The sequence below is a fragment of the Podarcis filfolensis genome, assembly GCF_964270895.1.
Source record: "Podarcis filfolensis genome assembly, chromosome: 16".
In the NCBI taxonomy this organism is placed as follows: Eukaryota; Metazoa; Chordata; class Lepidosauria; order Squamata; family Lacertidae; genus Podarcis; species Podarcis filfolensis.
In genome coordinates this window covers 12918948-12943420 of record NC_139620.1, presented here as the reverse complement: position 1 = coordinate 12943420, position 24473 = coordinate 12918948, and the positions used below count along the sequence as shown (strand labels likewise).

Genomic DNA, 24473 nt, shown 5'->3' with positions numbered 1-24473 from the left:
TGCTTTTAGTATTTAGAGCCTTTAAACAACTTGGGACTAGTTTATCTAGAGCAGGCACGTCCAACAGGTAGATTGTGATCGACCGGTAGATCACTGGACGTCTGTGGTAGATCACTGGTAGATCACTGGCTCCCCCCCCAAAGAAGCCCTGCACCTTCAAACGGGGCTTTCTTCATCCCTAAGAAAGCTCCAAAACTCTGACCTGAACCCCTAAAAAACGGGGCTTCCCCCCTAAAAAAGACCTGAACCCCCCAAAACGGTCTATTTCCTGAAAAAAAGCTCAACAACTTTGATCTGAACCCCCCAAAAGGGGTAGATCACTGCCAGTTTTCAACTCTGAGGAGATCACAGTCTCTTGGGAATTGGCCACCCCTGATCAAAGGACCACCTCATCCCATATATCCCTGCCCACCAACTGAGCTCCTGAGATGGGTCATGGCTGAGAGCACCATGTGATCCTGAGGTGTACTTCAGTTTGTACTAAAAAGGGGGCTTTTAGTGTTACAGCTCCAGCCCTCTGGAATCAGTTGAAATTAAACAGGTGCCCAGGATCTTGATGTTTAAGCAACTACTGAAGTGTCTGCTGTTGTTTTAAGGATTCCCCTGAAGTGTGATCCAGTCATTTTCAGAAATAAAGAACTACCCAGTTGTAGAAATTGGTTTTAAAAAGACCCCGTCTCTTAGGTATTTTACCCCATTTTATTTTATTGCAACCCCCCTTTGATAGCTACTGGCTCTGAAGTGGTTTCTAAATCTATAAAATAAATAGACGCCTGGAGGTGGTGAGGTCCATTGATGGGTATTAACTATAATAGCTACAAGGAACCTTCAGTTTTATAGGTGGTCTACCATTGAATATCACTTGAAGGTGGGGGCATTAAAAGGCGAGAGAGATGTTCCCTTTGCGCAACACTTATGGGTTTTGAAGGAACAGGGGCTGGCCACTGTTGGAAATCAGAGGTGAGGCTATTATTTCCATTTGTTCCAGAATGGCTCTTCTTGTGTTTAATTTATTCCTTTTTAGAAGGAAGGAAGGACAGAAAGAAAAGTTATTTTTCACAAGTTACTTTCATCTTTACTCTCATCCAAAGAAGAAAGAGAGCTATCCAGGGTACTGAAGTCTCCAGTCCATCACAGGAAATGTTCTGCCACCTCTGATTTGCACAGTAATATGGGCGAGAAACTTGAGGGTCTGATATGTGAATGTGTGTGGGAGAGAGAGGGAGACCTGTAGAGCAGGGGTGGGCAATCTTTTTCCATCCTGAGGGCTGCATTCCTCTTTGGGCATAACTGTAAAATTCTGTGTTATAGCTATAAGCATTGAATGCTGAACTCTTAGAATCCAGAAAGCCAGTTAAAGATTTCCAGTACTTGAGAGTGGGGCCTTGGTGCAAAATCATCAGAAGCAGTTAAACAGTAATATATATATATATATATATATATATATATATATATATATATATGAATAAGTTAAACACACATATTGCTCAAATTGCTGAAGCATGGGTTGTTGGGGTGCCAAATTTTAATTTTTTAGAAAACAAATTGCTACGAAGCATATTCTTAAGGATGCCATGCTAAATAGGGGAAGGGTCCAGAGCTCAGTGGGAAAGAACTGAAGTTTTTGTTTCTTTCTTAAAAAGAAAAGAATCAGATAAAACAGGGGTACCCAACACTCCCAATGTTGTTGGGCTCTAATTCCCAACAGCCCCAACCAGTGCAGCCATTGGGCAGGGATGGGAGTTGCTCTCCAGTAAATCTGGAAGGCCATGGGTGCTGCACTCTTCTCGTAGATGCATGTCCCAGACAATCAGGTTTCACATATTACATGTAAAGCAGGGAAGGCAAAGCCTATGGCTGCCCTGTGTTGCTGGACTTCAACTCCCATCAGCCCCAGCATGCATGACCAATAGAGAGGGATGATGGGAGTTGTGGTCCAACATCATCTGGAGGAGACTGCATGGGCTACCCCTGAGACAGAAGGTGGCAGAAAAGGCTGGTTTTTTTGCCCAAGACCCTGGAGAACCACTGTAGTAACAGTGCTGGAATAGATGGGCATCTGGCCTCACTTAGTGGAAGACAAACTCCTGGGTTCCAAATGAGAGACAGTAGCTCAGTGGTAGAGCATCTGCTTTGCATGCAGAAGGTCCCAGGTTCAAGCCCCACCAGCGTCTCCATAAAAAAGGGCTCATAAGTAGCAGGTAACGCAGGGTTTCCCAAACTTGGGTCTCCAAGCTGTTTTTGGACTACAGTTCCCATCATCCCCAACCACTGGTCCTGCTAGCTAGGGATAACAGGAGCTGTGGTCCAAAAACAGCTGGCATGAACAAGCTCTCTCTTCCTGAGAACACAGAGAGTTTCTGCCAGTCAGAGTAGACAATGCCGAGCTAGATGGACAAATGATCTGTCTCATCTCCACAACAACTCCCTAGAAGATCTCCAGCTTGCCTCTTTCTGGATTTTGAGAGAGCGTGTTAAAAGCAGAAGGAGAAACCTGATCTGCTTCCCTCGTCACCAGCAACACTTCCCTGCCAGTGGCTTGGCAGATAGACATCCTGGCGGAGAGTCCCTATTGTGTTTACACTTCTTTTTACACCAATTAGCTGAACAAAACACAGCGGCGTTGCAAGCTGATCCAAGGGAAGGAGCCAGCCATGGCAGCAGTGGTGCTGGTGTGTGTGTGGGGGGAGAGTTGGCATGGCATCCACCTGGAAGCCAGCACCACCTGCGGCAAACACACTCAGGCCAAGGTCCTCAGGCTTGGACTGGCAAGTGGGAAGCTCTGCCTGCAACCCGGCACCACCCACTTTGTCTCAGTGTTGTCCTCGTGTATCTCATTGGGGTGGTGGATGGGGACCAAAGTAGCATGTGTAGTCACTGCCTGTCATTGACTCTGACTCAATTTATTGCTGGGGCTCTCAGCCTGATGCCCCACCAGTCCCAATGGGCACCAGCCACCACTGGATGATGGGAGATAGAGTCCAGAAATATCTGGAGGCCCATAAGTTCCCCATTCCCTGCTGCATTCCCTCGTTAGCTTCAGAAAGTAGCAAGCCAATCCTCTGACCCTGCTCAGCATGGACGTGTGGCCCCCAGAAGCTTCCCCTGCATGGAATGCGGCCCTCAGGCTGAAAAAGGTTCTCTACCTCTGTTTTTCCTCCCCACCTAGCAGTTCGAAAGCACGTCAAGTGCAAGTAGATAAATAGGTACCGCTCCGGCAGGAAGGTAAATGGTGTTTCCGTGCGCTGCTCTGGTTTCGCTAGAAGTGGCTTAGTCATGCTGGCCACATGACCCAGAAGCTGTCTGTGGACAAATGCTGGCTCCCTCGGCCTATAGAGCGAGATGAGCGCCGCAAACCCAGAGTCATCGGTGACTGGACCTAACAGTCAGGGGAACCGGTACCTTTACCTCTGTTTTATTGAATTTGTAGGCAATGCCTATACTTTGGACAGCTGAATCTCTCTCTCTCTCTCTCTCTCTCTCTCTCTCTCTCTCTCTCTCTCTCTGTGTGTGTGTGTGTGTGTGTGTGTTTGCTGGTATATTTGGATAGTGGTGAGGGATACCTCCAAGCACAATTCTCAAGCAGCACTGAGGGTTAACAAAATCAGAGCGACTGTGCAGAAGAACTTCCTTCCATGCATCATTATAATCTGATTTTGCTGACACTCCCCCAGATAAGTGCTGGATTGTGAGTCTCATTACCGCAAACCAGACGCAGCACCGCCATCCATCTCGGATGGCTGAAATTGACTGGAGATTGGGAAACCTGTTTCAGCTCATGCACCTTTCTGCTGGCAAACCAAGACGAGATGGGTGCCTATCTGAATCCAAATGGAACCATTCACCCCCACCCCCCCGAGTGAGTTAGAAAGTGGGGAGGGAGAGAAAGAAGGATAATTTCCTCTCTTTTGTTGTTTGAAAGCTTAGCGTACAAGCTTAGGAATGTCTATTCAGAAGCTATTCCCACCGAGTTCATAGGAACACAGAAGGTTACCTAATACAGAGTCAAACCATTAGCCCATCTAAATCAGCATTGTCCACACTGAAGTCGCCTGATATTGCTTTCAGCAGCCGTGGATTCCCCCAAAGAATTCTGGGAACTGCAGTTTGTTAAGAGTGCTCAAGAGTTGCGCACCTCAGAGGTGCCGGAGCTGAGCTCTGGTGACCTCCGGCTGAAAAAACAAGAAGTCCCGGTTCAAAGTGATATGATACCGCTATTGATGTACAGTGCAGACGGGGCCTGAATGGAAGTGGCTCCCTTGGGTATCAGAAGCTGGAAGATGTTCTCAGATACTGGGGATTGAACCCAGAACCTCCTGCCCACAGAGCAGCTACTCCATCACTGAGCCACAGCCCTTAAAGGTGCTTCCTACCAGATAAATGTGCATAGGAAGGGTTGGGAATCTCTGACCTGTGGGCCAAATGTGACCCTCTTAGCTGGCCTATGGGAACCCACCCCTGCCCCTAGCTCCGTAGGCCAGAGATTTCCCACACATAATGAGGAGTTGCTCAACACCCAAGATTGGGATGCTGGTGAGGTCATTGTATGATATACCCCTTCACACAAAAAATGCAGGGAGGGGTTTTTGTAGTGTTATGAGAGGAATAGGGAGAGAGAAATAATAATTAACTTATTATTTATTGCATTTTTATCCCATCTGTTTCTTCAAGGTGGTATACATTGGTTCTCCCCCCTCCTCATTTAATCCTCACAACAAAGCTTTACATTTAGAGCGCCATTTCTAACACAGCGAAATAAAAGATGGCAGCTGCAAGTTATTTTCAACACCTTATTAAGGCATAAGATTTTTTTTTTTTTTACAATACATATTTATAAGCTTAGGTAGGTCAGGCTGGCAAGGGACGCGGGTGGTGCTGTGGGTTAAACCACAGGGCCTAGGACTTGCCAATCAGAAGGTCAGTGGTTCGAATCCCCGCGACGGGGTGAGCTCCCGTTGCTCGGTCCCTGCTCCTGCCAACCTAGCAGTTCGAAAGCATGTCAAAGTGCAAGTAGATAAATAGGTACTGCTCTGGCGGGAAGGTAAACGGTGTTTCCATGCGCTGCTCTTGTTCGCCAGAAGCGTCTTAGTCATGCTGGCCACATGACCCGGAAGCTGATTGCCAGCTCCCTCGGCCAATAAAGCAAGATGAGCACTGCAACCCCAGAGTCGGCCACGACTGGAACTAATGGTCAGTCCCTTTACCTTTACCTTTACCCAGGGGTCCCTTTACCTTTACCCAGGTCAAGCTGAGAGGCAGCAAGTGGCCTATGGTCACCCAATGAGCTTCATGGCTAAATAGAGATTTGAACCGTAGTCTCCCAGGTCCTAGTCCAGTACTCTAACCACTACACCATACTGGCTCTTGCTATGCAGCAGCCATCATTGCCTACACCACAATATTCAGGCTTCTTTCCCACTAAACTGCAGTGCCCCACATTATTTTTTAAAAAATTATGTGGCATATTTATACCATGCCTGCCAACTGAATTTCTCGGGGCAGCTGGGTTGCATCCCATGCTGTCCTACTCAGAGGAGACCCACTCCCCACCCATCACTCCCAATGGATTGACTAAGAGCAAGCCTTGGCTGGAGTCAACCCAACACATTTTACACACCATAAAATAGACAAGAGGGATTAAGGCAGGGCAAAGGTACATGTTTCCTCCCCACACTTTCCAATGTCGCAAAAGCTGAATCTGCAGCTGAATCTCCTGGCTTGGAACTGGCCATTGAAGTAGCTCAAACATTAGGTCCTCAGAGGTCAGAGCTTACTCACTGGGTTGCTACCACTTCTGTCTCTCACAGCTCAGAAGCTCTGGTAAGTAGCACATGCAAGAGGCACTAGAGCAGCAAATGTATTAGTCAGAAGGCCCTGCCCCACCCCGTCCTCAGATTTTACACACACACTCCGACACCCTCAATTTGGGCCATAACCTCACCATACATTTATAGCACTGTGATACCACATTTAAAGCACTATGATTCCAATTTAAACAGTCATGGCTTCCCCCAAATAATTCTGGGAACTGTCATTTATTAAGGGTACTGGGAGATATTAAGGAGACCTTTATTCACCTCACAGAGCTACAGTTCCCAGAGTTCCCTGTGAATAGGGATTCACTCTGGAAATTGTAGCTCTGGCAGAGGAACAGGGGTCTCCTCACAATGCTCCGCACCCTTAACGGCTCCCAGGATCCTTTGGGGGGAAACCACAACTGTTTAAAGTGGCACAATTGTGCTTTAAATGTACAGTGCGAAGGCGGCTTAGATCCCGCTTTTCCTGGCTCTACAATATTCTGGAGGCGACGTCTGAAATCTTTGAGTAGAGACCAAGCGTGTGGCAATAAATCCATTGTTAGTGGCAGTCTGTGGACTCTTTGTTTTGTTTTCTCCTGCTACCCTCACTGGTCAAATAACTGTTTTTGTAAAGTTTTGTTTTTTTTAAAAAAAGAAACCTTCACATATATATATTTTGACCACAGGCGATAAATATGTGTGTGTACTCCAGAGACGACAACAGCTCTATCATAGCACCTGCCATGCCTCTGGAAAAAAGCAATCCAGCACCCAGCCTCTCTGCCTGTGGTGGCGCTTGATCCCTGAAGTTCAGGGGAGTGGATTGTAGATCAGTGGGAGAGCATTTGGTTTGCAGTCAGAAGATCCCAAGCTTAAGCCCTTGCATCTCCTGGTAGGACCCCCAACCCAGCCTCCAGGTTTGGAGAGCTGCTCTCAGTCAGCATAGGCCATACTGAACCATATGGACCAATTATTTGACTCAGTAGGAGGCAGTTCCCTACATTCTGTCAGGCACTAGCTGGACAATGAGAATCCCCTACAGAAGCCTCAGCAGAGGAAGGCTCTGAGCCAGGGAGAGGGTGGTGGGACATGGGAGACAGGTCAGAGAATGAAGGGGAAGCAGAATAGTTGGATGCTGAAGAAGCAACAGGCTTGGATGAGAGAGAGGAAGAAGGGGCAGAAAGCACTGCAGACACAGAACAGGCTGCTGAGGAGGAGGTGGCGACCGAGGCTGCGACAGATTCACAGGAGTCTGCTGGTCCTAAGGCATTCAGCTCCCCCCCCCCCACCTTGTCTCCAAAGCCTCAGACTTTTGCATGTAGCAGAACAATAAGCCCAGAGGTCTCAGGGGGCCCCACCTGGTGGAGTTTACTACTACAGGGAAAACAGCTGGGTGGGGAGGAGGCCTAGAGGGAAGTGGGAGGCCTAGACCATAAGTTCTGACAACTTCTTCATCGGAGCCAGTCTTGCCTTGAGTTTCTCTGTTTGTATTCCATTTCCCTGAATAAAGAATAAACTTTGCTGCTCGTTTCTGAGTCTCCGTGCTGACTTGCAACTGAACCAGCCCTGACACATTCCTATTCGATACAGTCCTTTATTCAGAACCATGAGGGCCAGAAACTTATCTGGGAAATAGTCTTAGCTGGGTGGAAGAGCCTCTGCCTTCCATGTAGAAGGTCCCAGGATCAAATTCAACCCCTGGCATCTCCAGGTAGAGCTGGGAATGGCCTCTCCCGCAAACAGTGGAGAGCTGCTGCCAGTCAGTGTAGACCATACTGCGCCAAATGGACCAATGGTCCAACTCTGTATAAGGCAGCTTCCTATGTTACTACACACCATGCATTTGCAAATGGAGTCCAAAAGTTAAGTCACAACGGTTGTGTGATTTGTCTCAGAAAAAGACTGGAAAATATATTTCGGTGCAATCACTCAATCATGGAGGGATTTCAGTTTTTTGTGGGGGGAGACAGGCTGGAAATAAAAGCATCTGCTTCATCCACCCGCCTATCCATCCAGGGAATGTGAACGTCAGCAGAGCTATGAATGGCAGAGCGTGTAGGTTCTGCCGCTACAAAACTCAATCTCTTCAGCAAACAAGTTCTGCTGGGAAACTGATGACTCCAGGGAAAGGGCGGGGGGAGATCTCAGCGGACTGTCATTACTCCAAGCTAGGATAGGGAAGCAATGCCTGGAGCCAGCAAAATTGCACTTCCACTTGGAATGAGCCATGTCTGAGCCAAGCAGGCTCTGCCCCCAGGTTTAGAGCCCAGGTGTGTTTAGACACATGCCAAACATCCAAAAGCATGTATGTTTCCACTCACACACACAAACAAAAATCCCTACAAATTTGCCTTGGATTTTGCTTTTAGCTGCGTTGGTTCATCTCAGGCTGGGCTGAGAAGGAGAGCCTGTGACTAGCCGAAGGTCACCCAGTGCGACAAATGAACAAGTGGAAATCGAAACCCTGGCCTCCAAGATCCTAATCAAAGAATTCTAACCACTTTGCCACACATTGGGTCTTCCCCCCACTGCCAGGTCAGTTGTTGGGTTTTTGCATAGTGGAAACAGCAACTGTGTTGGCTGAGGATGGCTGCCATTTTGCATCCCCCACAATGCTCTGGGCCAGCATCATTAGGGATGCACTGTATCCCTAAAGGCACTGTAGGGATGGGGGAACCAGTCCCTACAAAGAATGATGGAGAACATTTGGAGAAAATTTGGCAAAGAAAATTGCAGAAATTGTTTCAATAATTTTTTGGCTCTAGTAGGAATCCTCTATTGTCTTCCATTGCCTCGTTTATTTAACTTCTCGATTTTGTGCAGAGAGTTTTCAGGTGCAGCCTGCTACAGCATTTGGTTCTGGCATGTCTTGCTGCACACACACACAAACACACATGTGCTGATTTCAAAAGAAAACCAGCCTTGGTGTGATGGTCCGCATGACTGCATCCAGATTCTTTGTGTGTGTGTGTGTGTGTGTGTGTGTGTGGTGTGTGCAGGAAGTGAATGAACTGGGAGCCAAGGCCAACTGCACATGCTCAATTTCTGGAATTACATGGCTGAAACTCGCCTTGTTAAAATGGGCCTTCCACAAAGGAGTGGCACACATGGCACAGCGTACCGGAGAAACATTAAAATAAACGGGGTGGAAGTAATCCGCTTGTCCCTAGTGCGCCGTAAACCACAGGCAAAACAACCCAGTCACCTGAGACACAATGATATCAATACGCTTGTGTGCTGCTCAGCATCAAGCAAATCCACAAATGCTTGTACGCTAGCTCTCTCAACCCCACCCTGTCTCTCCTCCAGGACGCACCACACTATGAGCCGGAGAACCTTGCCTTTCATTACCACCCAAAATATCTCAGCGCTTCCCAAAGACCCCAAATCCAGAGTGATGCCTAGACTCTGGCACAAGAAGGCAGACATACCCTGTGAACATGGTTGGGGAGAGATTGTTTTCCTTTCCGGAAATTGGTGATTTCCTGTTGATGCTAATGAGACTTACCAAGATAGCTGACTGGTCACTTTCAGCTAGCTTCGGCCTGCTATTTAGCAATAAATAAATAAAAATGCTTCTTTGTGGCCTCCCACACATCATTCTCAAGCACTGCATCTAGGAATGCCATTATAAGCTTGCTGTGGAGCCCAGAGGTCCTGAGAACTGTTCTCCAAGGCCTCAGCCAGTTCTGCAGTGTTCCCACAAGGAACGAAGGACCCCTTTCCTGTGTATTTTATGCCCTACTCAACTACAGAATGTTGGACAGAGCGGTGGGCAACAAGGAAGGCAGTGTTTGCTGTGCAAATGCCCCTGTCAAAGACTCTGGATGGTGACTCAATGATGATGTCACAGGGATGGTGACAAGGCCATTGCAAGGTCTACAGACCCAACCCAGAGTTTGGATCAATTTTCTAAACAGGCAAAGGAAACTGATCCAGTTTACTCCAGCTTAAAACTGCAGTGGATTTGGCTGAGTTCACCCTCCACTACAAATAAGATGATTAAGAAGAGCCTGGCTGCTGGATCAGGCCAAAGGCTCATCTAGTCCAGCATCCTGTTTTCAGAGTGGCCAAGAAGATGCATCTTGGAAGTCCGCAATAGGAAGACCTGAGCACAGCAGAAAATCTCCCCACTTTGATTCCCAGTGCCCACTATTCAGAGGCATAATGTCTCCGACAGTGGAGGTAGTACATAGGCATTGTGGCTAGTAGCCACTGATAGTCCGACCCTCCAAGGTTTTGTCTAATCCTTTTTTGAAGCCATAAAAGTTTACAGCCATCGCTGCCTTTTGTGGGACCAGATTCCACCCTTTAACTCTGCCCAGGCTGAAACAGCAAAGTAACACGCTCTGCAGTTTAATTGCAGCAAGAATACCAACAGCTTGTGAGTAGCTTTATACAATAATCTTTTCACTGACAGATCGGCAGGTTTAGCAGGTACGGGGGAAGGCACAGAAACCAGCCCACAGGCAGCACAAAATTCACCATCACCATTCGCCTAACCACTAAATGAGTCTACCATTTTCCTTTTTTTGAGCAAGAGAACGTAATGTATGAATTTGTGGGCTGCGGGTGTGGGAGCTTCTATCACAGCAGGCCCACCCAAGCACAAGGAGAGAGCAAAACATACACCACATAGGCCTCTCATTCCAGAAAACCATTTCTTAGAAATGTCTACAGGGATGCTCTCCATCCCTGCTCCAGAGATCTACCGAGCTGCTGTGTTGTTGATGGAATAACAGCTCTTTTGCAAAAGCCTCAATATGAGCAGCTAACTGCATGTCAGGCTCCCCACAGTGGCTGCCAGCCAGCCACATAGAGATTTGCTGCTACTGAAAAAGAGGGTGGGGGGGGGGAGGAGAGAATAGACAGAAGATTGGCCATAATCTGCTGAGCCAAAATTGGAGAAGCTCAGGTTTTTTGCCCCTGTGTAAAGGTGAAAAGAAAAAAGTTGATGTCCTTCCCAGAAGCCATGAAGAATATGCTGTTTGGTGCAGAATGCTTGGTGCAGAATTATTTTCCTTAGCCTTATTTTTTAAGCTGCTAGATCTCATGATTCTGGGGAGGCTTGCATAGTATCAAGAACGCTGCAGGACACTATCCTGCAAGCATTTTCTCCCCCCTGCAAGCATGTGGGTGCGAGTGGAGGAGGAAGTGATGCAACAGAACAGCTGGTAAGGACCCAGGAAGCTGCCTTATGCAGAGTCAGAGCATTGCTCCATCTAGCTCAGTACTGTCTACACAGACTGGCAGCAGCTCTCCAGGCATGAGTCCTTTCCAGCTCTACCTGGAGATGGCAGGGATTGAACCCGGAACCTTCCGCATAAGCAGTTGCTCTGCCCCTGAGCTACGGTGCGATGCAGCGGCCAAAGCGTTTAGTTTGCCTGCGAGAAACTCAAGTTTAAATGTTCCCCCTAGCCATAAAGCTGATGGGAGATAGCATTAAACAGCTGCTTTGTGAGGCTTGCCAGATAACTGCTGCATAAGTACCTTAAAATAAAATAGATATATAGTGTAGAATGCTGCAGTGTGATTGCTGACAGAAGGGAGACCGTGGCAGCATATTCCACTTGCGCTCAGAGATCTGCGCTGGCTGCCAATTTGTTCCCTGGCCATATTCAAAGTGTCACTATTAAATATACAAAACCCACAACAGCTTAGGGCCAGTTTACTTGAACAATCATCTTTCCCTACGTGCACACACTTGGACCGCTTCACTCTGTGGAACTGGCACTTTCACAAGCGCCATATAATGTTCATTTTGCATTAACAATAAATCAATATTTTAGCATGGCAAGCAGCAGCTATGGAACTCCTCGCCTATTGACTTAGGCAGGCGCCTTCACTTGGCTGTTTCCAAGGTCTGCTGAAAACTTCTTGTTTAGGTAAGCCTACTCAGACATGTCGTTTTGTGACATTTATCTGTTTTTAAAATCCATTGATTTTATCTACATGTTGATCATGTTAGTCTGCTCACTGCTTTTTAAAGGTTTCCTTCGATTTGCTACTTCTAATGAAAAACATACACCATTTTACATAAACCGTTTATAGATTTTAGTTTTTGATTTAGCACTCTATGGATCTTCCTAAATAAAAATAATTAATCACAAGTGAACAGAAGGTCTCTGACCCTGATCCAACTCCATTCAGAGACGCAACAAGCTGCCCAACTGAAACACTGGTCTCCATTTAACCTACCTCAAGGTTGTTGTGAGGCTTAAGACCCACTCTGTTCTTCTTAGAGGAAGGGAACATTATAAATGTAACTCATTTCATACAAAGATAAAAATCAACATTTGGGCAATGAACATCCCATACCCTCCAACATTTCTCCAATGAAAATAGGGACATCCTATTCAATTATTATTATTATTATTATTATTATTATCTATACCCTGTCCATCTGACTGGGTTTCCTCAGCCACTCTGGGCGGCTTCCAACATATATAAAAACCTAATAAAACATTAAACATTATGGCCTGGGGGTCGGATAACTCCACACCTTCCAACATTTCTCCAATGAAAATAGGCATGTCCTAAGGAAAAGTGGGACATTCTGGGATCAGATCAGAAACCACAATGGCTGCTGTAAATCCAGGACTGTCCCTGGATAATAGGGGCACTTGGAGGGTCTGAAATCCTTCCCACAAAATGGAAGAAGATCTGGAAGGTAGAAGAACCTAACAGCACTGCCCATCTAATCCAGCCCACTGCTCTTGCAGAAGTCAGCCAGATGTCCATGGGAAGCCCATAAGGGTAGCCTGAATTTGTTGTGAGACATCAGTGTTACATACAGTGTTAGGTTAGGAAGAAAATGGGGAGGGGGAATGGTGAGTGGGATTGGGTGGCAATGCTTCTATTCTTCTACTTAGTGTATCTGTGGGGTTTTGATGTCAGCGTCATTTGTGTGGGTTCTCTTACTATTCACTTGTTGTATTTCTTGGATGGTGAGAGAGGCTGGAGGTAGCCTAGGGTGTGGTTGGTTGTCTTTGATTGGCTGTAGTGAAAATTGTTTTTGAGAGCTCACAACCCACCTACTCTCAGCAGCCAGAAGCATCATAGCCAGACACTGGAGAGACCTGTCAGGAGTAAGCATGGACCAATGGTATCAAATAGTATGGGAAACAGCCTTATTAGAAAAAACTAACCAATAAACTGAAACTGACCTGGGGACAAATAGAAGACGACGCCTTCACCCCGGTATGGTTCCCCTTTATCACACACACAGCCCAACAAGACAACAAGAATCTGCTGACAACATACGAATCAATCTGGCTAACCAGATACTGGTACAGTGGTACCTCGGGTTACATACGCTTCAGGTTACAGACTCTGCTAATCTAGAAATAGTACCTCGGGTTAAGAACTTTGCTTCAGGATGAGAATAGAAATTGCGTGGCGGCAGCGTGGCGGCAGCGGGAGGTCCCATTAGCTAAAGTGTTACTTCAGGTTAAGAACAGTTTCAGGTTAAGAGCAGACTTCCAGAACGAATTAAGTTCTTAACCCGAGGGCACCACTGTATTTAGATGCATGCTTCAACAGCTCAAATAAAATGTAGCCATCCTGTGGTTAGTAGCCATTGACGGCCCAGAACTTCAACAAATTGGCACAGCCCCCTTTTAAAGCCATCAATACACCTCGTGGGAACAAACTGTACAGCTTCCTTTTTGCAACGTGTGAAGAAAATTCTCCTCCCTCAGTCCTGAATCTTCAAACGTTCAGCTTCGTTGGATGGCCCCGAGTTCCAGCATGACGAAAGAAAGCAGGAGAAACTCCCCGCTGTTTGTTTTCCTCCATTCCATTTTACACAGCTCGACCAGGTCTCCTCTGACCTGCCTTCTCTCTAAACTGAAAAACACGCAGAGATCCAGCCATACCGCTCACAGTCCGCTCTCTCTCTCCTTCGCTTGCCTGGTGCCCCTGGAGGAACGTGGGTTTAGGGGCCCGCGAGGGAGCTGCCCGCCCCCCTCACCTCATCTCCTTTGCCCATTCCGGTTTGCAAAACTGACAGCTTAAATCTCATCAAGAGCAGAAAATACATTAGCCAGCAGGGGGTCATGATGGGGAGAGGAGGGGTGTACCTGGGAATTCAAAGTCTTGATTTAATCCACTGCCCTCTCTCCGCCTTATGGTAATGAAGTCTAAGTCACAGGTCTGCATTTAAAGGGGAATTGGGCAGTGTTCTCCTCTCTCAGAGGACTGTGCCCCTTATGTTAAGAGATCGGTGTTTAGAGAACTGCTGGGCAGTGGAACAGACTCCCTCAAAAGGTGCTGGACTCTCCTTCAATGGAGGTTTATAAGCAGAGATTGGGTGGCCATCTATCAGGGTCTGTAAGAATGTAAGGAGGACCTGGCTGATGGATCAGTCTGAAGGCCCATCTGGTCCAGCATCCTGCTCTCGCAGTGGCCAAGTAGAGGCCCCAATGGGAAGCCCACAAGCAGGGCCTAAGCCCAACAGTAACTCTCCCCTTAATTCCCAGCAACAGATATTCAGAGCCATGCTGCCTCTGACAGTGAAGGCCTCATAGCCTCATTTTCCATGAATTGGTCCAATCCTCCAAATTAGTAGCCATCAGCACACCTTGTGGGACCACATTCCATCGTTCAACTGTGTGAAGAAGGACTTTCTTTAGTTTGTCCTAACGCTTCTGCACACGTCACAATGGCTATGCTCGGCCTCCATGGTTGAAGGCAGCAGGCCTCTGGACAGATCCTCCAAGTGCCCCTATTTTCCAGGGACAGTCCCAGATTTACAGCAGCCCTCCCAATTTGATCCTGGAATATCTGGCTTTTACTTAGCACGTCCCTATTTTAATCAGAGAAATAAAAGTTGGAGAGTTTGGGGTTATGCGACTCCTGAGCCAAGGAGATGAGTAACTTCTAAACAACCTTTAGAAGACATCTGAAGGCAGCCCTGTATAGGGAAGGGGTTTTTAAAAAATAATAATAATGTTTAATTATGTTTTTATATATGTTGGAAGCCACCCAGAGTGGCTGGGGCAACCCAGTCAGGTGGACGGGGCATAAATAATAAAATTACTACTACTACTATTGTTATTATGGAATAGGACGTTCCTGTTTTCATTGGAGAAATGTTGGAGGGTATGCTCTGGTACGCACTTGCTGGAAACTACAGGAGGGGAGAGTTGCTGTTGCACCCTGGTCCCGCTTGTGGGCTTCTCAAATAGGCATCCTGTGAGAACAGGATGCTGGACTAGATGGGCCCCTTTGGCCTGATCCAGCCGGGATTCTCTTCCTATTTTCTCACTTGGAATTTGGAGGTAATTTTTAAAAAGAGAGCAAGACTGTCTGAATAATAATAATAATTTATACCCTGCCCATCTGGCTGGGCTTCCCCAGCCACTCTGGGCAGCTTCCAACAAAATATTAAAATACAGTAATGCATCAAACATTAAAAGCTTCCCTTCAAATGTCTTCTAAAAGTCTGGTAGTTGTTGTTCTCTTTGACATCTGGTGGGAGGGCGTTCCACAGGGCAGGTGCCACTGCCGAGAAAACCTCTGCCTGGTTCCCTGTAACTTAGAAGGCCCTTGGTGCTGGACCTCAGTGTCCGGGTAGACATTAAGAAATGTCATCACTCCCAGACGTTCAGAACCGGCAGGCTCTGAGCCAGACTGTCACTGCCAAACAGCAACTTTGCTCTGCAATGGTTTGTGGAAAGGCAGGGGATGAGGGAGTGGAAAGCCTGGTAGAAGAGAGGGCTGTCGTTGCAGATTCCTTGATCCCAGTGATATTTGCTCTGCATCATTTCATTAAAGGTTGGCTTGTTGTGTGGTGTGCGGCTTGACATTGTCATACAATTGCTGAAAAACACTCTTCTGTCTGGAGGGTTAAGTGGGTAACAGAGAAGCCGACCGTTTTCAGACCCACCTGCTAAACCACGCTGAATACTGAAGTGCCGGAAGGGTGGAGTTCATAAGCAATTTGGCCACTGCAAGATGCACAAATTCCAGCTACATTTGCAGCAGGAAGAAAGGGGCATGTTTGCTCAGGCCCATCAGCAGGGATAGGGCATTGCAAGGAGTGGGGGATACCAATTTTTGGACAATCAAAAGAGCAAATGTATTGACTTTTGGGAGTGGGAGATTTAAAGACAGTTCTTTTTACCTGGTAGCTGATAGATACTGGCTGCAGCTCCCTTGAAATTTGGAACTGCAAGGGTTAGGATTGGTTTTACATGTTTTGGGATGTGCTGCAATTCCTGCATTGCAGAGGGTTGGACTAGATGACTCTTGAGGTCCTCTTCCAGCTCCTATGATTCTGTGTTCTAAATCAGGTACGGGGAATCTTCAGCCCGCCAGGCATTGCTGAACTACAACTCCCAGCAAGTATGGCCGACTTCTCAAAGTTGACCCCTGAAAGGGGAAGGAGGAGGGGTCTGCTTTCTTAAGCACTTAAAGGTCTAGAAACTGGAAGGAAGGAAGCTAAATACTGGGAAGGGGCCGGGAGCAGCCCGGGATTGGAGTCCTAGCGGCACAGGCATTGGCAAAAGGAAAACTTGGCTGCTCCTTCCTCTGGGCTCCCTTTACAGCCTTCTGCTGCTCCTCTTGCAACTTGGGTAGCTTGTCTTAATTGAGGCACTCTCTGTACTGACTTAATGGGAAAGGCAGATGGATCAAGAGAAGGAGCAAAGAGAGAGAGACAAATGGAGCGATATGGGTTGGGAGGCAAATAAGGAGTCATCGGAAGCCCGATAAGCAAGCCTGACAGAGAGTAAAAGAGATGTCCTGAAAGCACCTCTTCGCTGCTAAGTCCACAGCCTTTATCCATACCTAACGGTGGAGATGAGACAAGAGCTGGGCTATATATGCCATGAAAAGTAACCCGTGTTCAGCAGTTTTTCAAGGGGTGCTGTGGAAAGGGGTAAGCGCTGGCCCATTCAGAGTAAGGGCAGTGTTAACCCAGGAAGAACCACTCCCCCCTCTCTCTCAACTGGCTATGTGATGTCATCATATAGCCAAAGTCAACTGGTAGTCCCGCATCATTTTATTTTATTTTGAATATTTGCAAATAGCTTGATCCACTTGGTCTCGAAGCGGCGTGTGAAATATACTGAATGTTAGTCCTGCTCCAAGTGCACTCATTGTCTTTCACAAAGTTGGCCAACTTCAACCCACCATTTTCAATCAATCTACTCTGAGCTTAATTAGATACAACCTACCGTGGCTGGAAACAAACCCCCACAAACCAATTAAAAATAAATCTGCATAAAAACCACCATCATTAAGTACAGCAGCAGCATCGATAAAAACTTTGAAACAAATCAAGGCAGCTAAATTGTGTGTCCTCTGGACAGACTTGTTGAAAATGCTGTCCCCTGAAAACTTTTCTAAAACAATTTGGTGGGGGGGACTGCCTGGTGTCAGTAAGCAGGGCATTGAAGCACAGGTGCTGCCCATGTGGCCCCTGATTGGCTGAGATCACACTGCCTGGAAGATGCACACGCCCCTCGAAATAAAATGGTGAGGAAGCAGCAGTTGGTGTGGCCCCTGATTGGCTGAAATCACACTGTGATCCTCGATTGGCTGGAATCACAACCCCGGAAAATGTACACACCCCTCCAAGTAAAATGGTACGGAAGCAGCAGTCTGCATGGCCCCCAATTGGCTGGAATCACACTGTGATCCCTGATTGGCTGGAATCACACTGCCTGGAAGATGACCACACCCCTCCAAATTAAAAATGGTGCAGAAGCAGCAACCAAACAGGAAAGGGGTTGGGACATCCCGCCCCCCCATAAATTAGCATTCACTGCAGACTGATTTCGAAAGCATGGCCCCAGCACATAGATATAGAGGTGGAAGAGACAGCCCTCTTTTGGAGGACAGAGCTATCCTAGGCCTGTCTCATCCACAATTGCCCTCAACCTCAGGACCTAGCCAAGAAACAAGCCCATGTCGCCGCTATTCTCTCCCTCGTTTCAGATCCTTCTCCTAGAATCAATACAGACTGAATGTGACCTTGTTCTTTCTCCCACAAGAAAGGACAAGAGCCCTTCAGAATCCCATTGGCTCCAGTGCTTTGTTTTCTGCCTCTGTGGTTTAGATGCTTTGTTCTAGGTTTTTTGGGTTTTTTCCCCCTGAAGGCTTTTGGAGACGTGCCAAGAGGAACTTGCTGGAACATTCCACAGTATAGAACGGCTACAGAGGGTGGGGAGAGACAAAGCTTGACAGAAGTCTAGACCCTTCCATCTAGCCTGGAAAAGCTATGTGGAACAGGAGAGGCAATCTGATGGCCTCAGGGTGCGGTTGGACTCCAGTTACCATAATGCCTGGCCACTGGCCATGCTGACCAGGGGTGATGGGATTTGCAGTCCAACCACTCCTGGAGAGCACTAGGCTCTTCCACCCCAAACAGCAACGAGGGGAAATTCAATTCCATTGGCAGTTGAAATCAATCCTGCCTCATTTTTCACTTCCCAAAAAGATAATCAGGACCAAAACCCAGACACCCTCTGAAATTTGTGCTTCTGCAAATATTGCAGTGTTGTTCTATGGCTAAGTGCAAAAGCAACTTGTGCATTACAGTGCATATATTAATGAAGACAATGGCAAGGAAATGTTTTATATTAGGGGAAAACATGCTTTGCAAAAACTGTATATATTAGGCAAAATTGCATACCAATAAATAAATAAGTGTGTATCTTAGGAGAAATTCACACTAAAATGCTAAATTTTCACAACTAACTTTTTTAAAGAAAAGGGGGGGGGGTCGCAACCCGATGTGGAAATGACTGAACTGCAGCGAAATGAAAAACCAAAATTGATGGATTTGCCCAGCTCTATCTGCTGTGTTACATAAAGGGAGGCAGGTTGCTACTGTGTCTTCCCTGGGGGGTTGCCAGAGGCAGCTGGTTGGCCACGGGGGGATAAACAGGAGACTCGGCTAGAAAGATCTTTGGCCCAACCCATCAGTCCACCTTCATCTGTGCTTAAGAACAGAGCTAAGCCCAGTGGCCGTGATGCAAGATGGATTCAAGAGCTCTAAGACATTTAAGTTCACCTTTCCACCAAGGTGCTCCGGTTGGTTCACGTGGTCCTCCCCAACAACCCTGTGAAGTAGGTTAGACTGAAAAGGCAGAAACAACTTTCCTATGTGTAGAAATTAAACAAGTGATGTTGCCAAGTTGTCTTCCAGTCTCAAGCTGCCTCAGCTCAGATGACGGGAAACAATAACTGCACAACAGGCAGAAAATCAACAGGTGACATTCTGTTACAGTCCCCCACCACAGAAAGCCAGGTCTGTTTAACTTCTGCTTGTTCTAAGGGCAACATGCTGGGAAGGAATGACAAAGGGGGATCTGTTCTGAATAACCAGTAACATTTGTGCGGTTGGACTAGATCCCTTCCAACTCTACAGTTCTATGATTTTATATAAATGCATTTCATGCACTGGTAGCGTTTAACCAAACCAGTCCAGCAAGGAATGTCCCTGAGTCCACTTCCTAGTATTTCTACTAATGAGGAAAAAGAAACTGGGGTGACTGACATATACTTGGGCAAATATTTCATTCTCCTTTAGTCAACTGCTTTAAATATGTTAAAACTATAAAACGATACCCACTTGGTTTAGGAGTTAAGTCCCACTGGGCCCAGGATGGCTTACTTGTGAGTAGGCATGTATAGATCTTATTGAAGGTAGTCTTAAAATTATTGGGTCAACCTACATTTTGTGCGTTGCACTTTCATGCCCCTTGCCCTGCAGTGGATTAAGTGGTACTCCTACTCAGAGTAGACCTATTGAAAATAATGGAAATGATTAACGTGGCTCCACTCATTTCAGTGGGTCTGCTCTGTTCAAATGCAGATACAGCCCTCAGACTTCCACATACATATGCAACACAAAATTCCCAATGGCCACGTTATACATTCTGCATGTTTCCAAAAACAGTGAGGATTAAAGGACTGATACCATCACTTTATATTTTTGAATGCAATAGCGACATGTGCCCAGATAACTACCTGTGATCATAATATTATTATTATTATTTTCTACCCATCCTTTCCTCTGTATCAGGGGCAGGGAACATGTCGCCCTTCACGTGTGGACTCCAGCTCCCATCAGCCTCAGCCAGTATGGGTGATGGGAGTTGGAGTCTAACCACATCGGGAGGGCAACCCTTGCCATAAAGCACCATGAGTCAATCATGTCAGGTGACAGATTCTAACACTGGCGTTAGATCCCCCACCTCCACTTGCAACCTCTGTGTGTGACGTGAGAGAGCAAGTCTTGAGGGCTCCAGCTCAGTAGGAGGGCATGTGCCTTGCACACAGAAGGTCCTGAGTTCAGTCCATGCCATTCTACAGGAGAGTCCCCTAGTCTGAAATCCTGGAGAGCAGCAGCCTGTCGGTGTGGACCAAACTCGGGTCTCCAGGTGTTTTTGGACTATAGTTCCCATCATCCCTGACCACTGGTCCTGCTAGCTAAGGATGGTGGGAGTTGTGGTCCAAAAGCAGCTGGAGATCCATTTTTGAGAAACCCTAGTGTAGACAATACGTAGCTACCAAGTCAGTGACTTGACTCTGTAAGGCAGCTTCCTATACTCCCATGTCCTATGCATAAAAAGGATCCCACCCATGGCAAATGGAGTCCACCAGCAACACACTGATTCTTTCCAGATGTTCCTCTCCCTTACACCCCCTTTCCTTGTCCCAGACTAGCTTCCCAGAACAGTTTTATTCAGCTGCTGGCGGGCCACCCCTGTGTTCTGTGTTGGGTCGGTTCCCTGTTGCGCAAACCTAATTCAGCAAAGTGGACTCAGCTGCACTCACAGCAGTCTGTCCTGACAATCTTAAACAAGATCGGCCAGTGGTCTGATTCATTAGCTTCCTGGATAGCTCAGTCAGTAGAGCACGAGACTCTTATACTTAGGGTTGTGGGTTTGAGCCCCATGTTGGGCAAAAGATACCGGCATTGCAGGGGGTTGGACTAGATGGCTCTCAGGGTTCCTTCCAACTCTGCAATTCTATGATTCTATAAAGCAGCTTCCTATGCTGGCAGGCCAAGAATGCTTAAAGACGGACCGGTTTGGGCTAGCAGGCAGGCACCTAGTTATTATCAACTATGGAGCTTTCTGCAAGAAGATGTGGCAACGGCCACAACAGGCCTGAGTGGCTTTAAAAGATTATTAGATGCATGCATGCATGGAGGGTAAGGCTCCCAGTGGCTACTAGCCATGGTGGGGCAGTGTCCTGTCTCCAGGACCAGAGGCAGCGTTGCCTCTGAAGATCAGTCCCTGGAGAAGAACAGCAGGAGAAGGTTGGCGGTAGGCATCTCAGAGGGATCTGATAGGCTACTGTGGCTCAATAGTTTGCAGGACTAGATAGGCCTTGGGTCCAATCCAGCAGGGCTCTTATTAGGTACTGGGAGGAGGGTGAGGGAAGCAAAAACAAGGAACAGCTCTAAGAGCCCCGCACAGCCAGGAAATCTTGGACTGCATCCCAAAGAGGACATTGTAGGCTTGCTAGCTGCCCCATCAAACACGACACCCCTCCCTTTAAAAAATGGATTTTTGAAGGCCATCAGCATTTCTAGCATACTGCTGGGCAGATGATGGATGACAATCCATCCCAACCAGCTGGAGAGAGAAGGGGACGGTTGGCATCGAACGGGCACTCTGCATCACCTAAATCAGTCAACGGCAGAAGCAGGCTGTTCTCTTCTGCAGTCCCAGAGTGCAGGCTGGCCAGATGCTCCCGCTTTTAGCAACCTAACGCCCCCCCACCCCCCACAGTCCAATCCAGTAGGGAGCTATTAAGGATGTACTCAGAGGTGGGGGGGAGGCCCTCCCTCTCTGACCTACATAACCGCAACACCCTCCGCTCAGCACAGCAGCACCACAAATGAAGCGCCTTCTCCTCTCCCATTTATGGGGTGTGGGTGTGCAGCTGGCGGCCCCTCCTAAAGACCACCCCCTCGAACACTTCATCCCCCGCCACCCGACCCACACAGCCAGCAAAGAACCTGCAGAAATAGCTCTTCACCTTTTCCAAGTTGGTCAAGCTCAGAATCCAACAGGGGAAGCTCAATTCTCTCCTCCTCTCCAGCTGCCTAGTTGTTGCAATGTGGAATATTATTTTTTCCTCCAACCTTCCGTACTGTTCTGCCTCGGCCTTCACTGCCAGTCTATTTGTGTGTGTGTTGTTGTTGTTTTTAAAAAATGTTTGTATTGTTACAAAACAACAAACCGCCCAACTGAAGCCATATGCACCTTTGCAAGGAGACTCCTACGTCCCACTGTTATGGTCATTAATGTCTACTCCTACTTTTGCAACATGCCATCGCTGCCTTTGCCCAGAACGGCAACAAGACAATAGATAGACGCCCTTGTTAGCGCCCCGCGCTCCCGCCCCCGCCCAGTCAAGACCGACTGCCTTCCCGGGAGCTTCCAAAGGCAACGGCTCTACTTTGCCAGATGCACGGATGATGCGAAGCAGCGGCTGGCGCGATCGATGCCTGGGTGGGATGGAAGCCATGTGCTCTTATTTACAGTATTATTGCCTGGCCCCTCCCAGGCCGCCCCCCCCCCCGCCCTAGTGTCCCCTGTCACTGCAATATCCGAGCTTCCAACTCCTTGGACGCCACTGCGGCCAGACTTCAAGGAGGGGGCAGAGTAGCTGTTGTGATTTAAAAAAAAAATAATGATGGAGAAATTGGCTCAGCCACCTCCTTGCACAAGAATCTGCTGCTCGCCCACCCAAACAAAGCCAGCGACGCGACCTGCAGGCGGCCCTGCCGGGTGCCAAGCCCACGCCGCCTTGGCAAGAGGAGGCTAGCAGAGCCGGTGCCATCGCCCTCTGCCCCTCGCCTTGCCAGCCTTGCGTCTGTTGCTGCGGCAGCGTCCCTAGCCAGCCAGGCAGCCAGCCCCACTCGGCTTGTTGATGTTGCTGGCAAGGCGAAGTACCCACCCACCCAGCATCGCCTCCTTTCTTCCGCCACCCACCTGCCCCTCCCCGCTCTTAAGCGCCCGCTCACTCCCAATGTGGGTGTGTTTGCATACATTAGATCTGGCAGCGTTCCTGCAGCTTTGCCACCCCACCCCAGACACATCAACACAGCAGTCTGGGCGGCTGCCATCCCCTCTTATTCCCCACCCAGCGCCCAGCCACCCTTCTCGCTCTCTCTCCCCCACCCTCGAAAAACAGAGTAGGGACCCCTTTGGCTTCCAGGGCGTCCCGGCCAACCGCCTTGCCCCGTTATTGGGCAAGGATGGGGACATCCCTTCCAACGCCCTTTTAAAACAGGTGGGCCGCCTATTAAACGGGCCATCCGTTCATCCCAGGAGATTGGCTTTTATGGTGCGAGAATATCCCTTTTACAGAGGGAGGGAGGGAGGAAATCAGGCAGGTTGCATTCGATGGGGGGGCACCCCTTCTCTCGAAAGAGCCAGGCGATTGGCACATTTTGGCACACTGGAGTCGGGAGACTGGCACATTTTATCGCACGCTCCCAGAAAAGGATGAGGGACCGTCTTTTGTGGGATAGCGAAAACCAGCAGCCTCGATTGTCTTAAACGCGGAAACCCACCGTGACAAACAAAAAAAAATAAACATCCCGCAGCCCCACAAGCCACAACGGACGGTGCGGCGCTTTCGCGATAAATAAATAAAAATATTCCGCACATATGATGCGCATCTATAGGTTCCCACCGCAGCCCCGAGCCACGGAACGCGATCCCCAAAGACCCTCTTGGCTGTTTAACCCTTGCCATCCCGGACCTTCCTTTGTTTCTCTCCCCGCGCCTTTAATATATATATATCCAACACAATAATACACATCGATGCCTTATCGCCCACCACCACATCCTCAATCCGCTCTCCCCCCTTTTTTTAAAATAAAAAGGATGCCTCTTGCTAGGCAGAAACTCACGATCGTGAGACAGGTTCCCTTGGCTGGCGGCGATCAGGAAAGACCCCAGGAGGATTAAGACGTTGCAAGCCGGAGAGAGCATCTTGGGGAGGGTGGGGGGTCCCGGTGGCTGCCTTCGGGGGGAGGGAGGGGGAGGAAGAGGGAAGAGGAAGGCAGGAAGGCGAAGGGGGAGAGGAGGGGAATTCGTCCTCTTCCTGGGTTTCTAGCAAACTTAAAGTCCTTCCCCCTCCCCACTGGGGGAAAAAGGGGAGAAATCAACGCTGGCGCGCTGCCTCTTTAATTCTCCCCGGTGGATCCCTCTGTCTCGCTCTCTCTCTGGATCCAAACCGCAGTGGCACAAACCCCAGGCGCGGAGAGAGGCGAGCGAGCGAGGGGCCAGGCAAAATAGATGCTGCTGTATTGACTAAAGAGGGAGAGAAGGGATGCGGCAGTAGCTGGGATTAAATAGAGCACCAGGGCGAGACCATTCGGCCTCGGAGGAGGGGGGAGGACGAGGAAAGACGGGAGGGAGGGAGAGGAGCGGTAGGAAAGAGGAGAGGGGAGGGGAGACGCCAGCCTCCCCTCCCTTACCCCACCCCCTATACCAGTACAAATTTAGGAGGGGGGGGGCTTGGAATGGAACTGGAGAGAGGGGTCAGGAGCTTGCAATGTTTTGCACCGGTTCCACCCCTCCCAGTTTCAGAGCTTCCTCCCTGCAGGCAGGTCTAGCTGGGTACCCACATTCTCTCTTGTTGTCCTCCCCGCTCCCCTCCCCCCTTTTAGAGCAGAGTTGGTGCAGTCCAGATGGC

The 24473-nt window shown here is 48.3% G+C and overlaps 1 protein-coding gene across 4 annotated transcripts in view; it reads right to left on the bottom strand.

The window, feature by feature from the left end:
* CADM3 (cell adhesion molecule 3) overlaps positions 1-24109 on the bottom strand; it is an 83800-nt gene extending 59691 nt beyond the window's left edge. For 3 of the 4 annotated variants that reach the window (XM_083591873.1, XM_083591874.1, XM_083591875.1), the window contains exon 1: positions 23686-24109. In XM_083591873.1, coding sequence (XP_083447999.1) covers positions 23686-23767 — 82 coding nt within the window. In that variant the 5' untranslated portion in view covers positions 23768-24109. The remainder of the gene's footprint in view (positions 1-23685) is intronic. The other variant, XM_083591876.1, reaches the window with a different exon arrangement.
* Between the last annotated feature and the right edge of the window lie 364 nt (positions 24110-24473).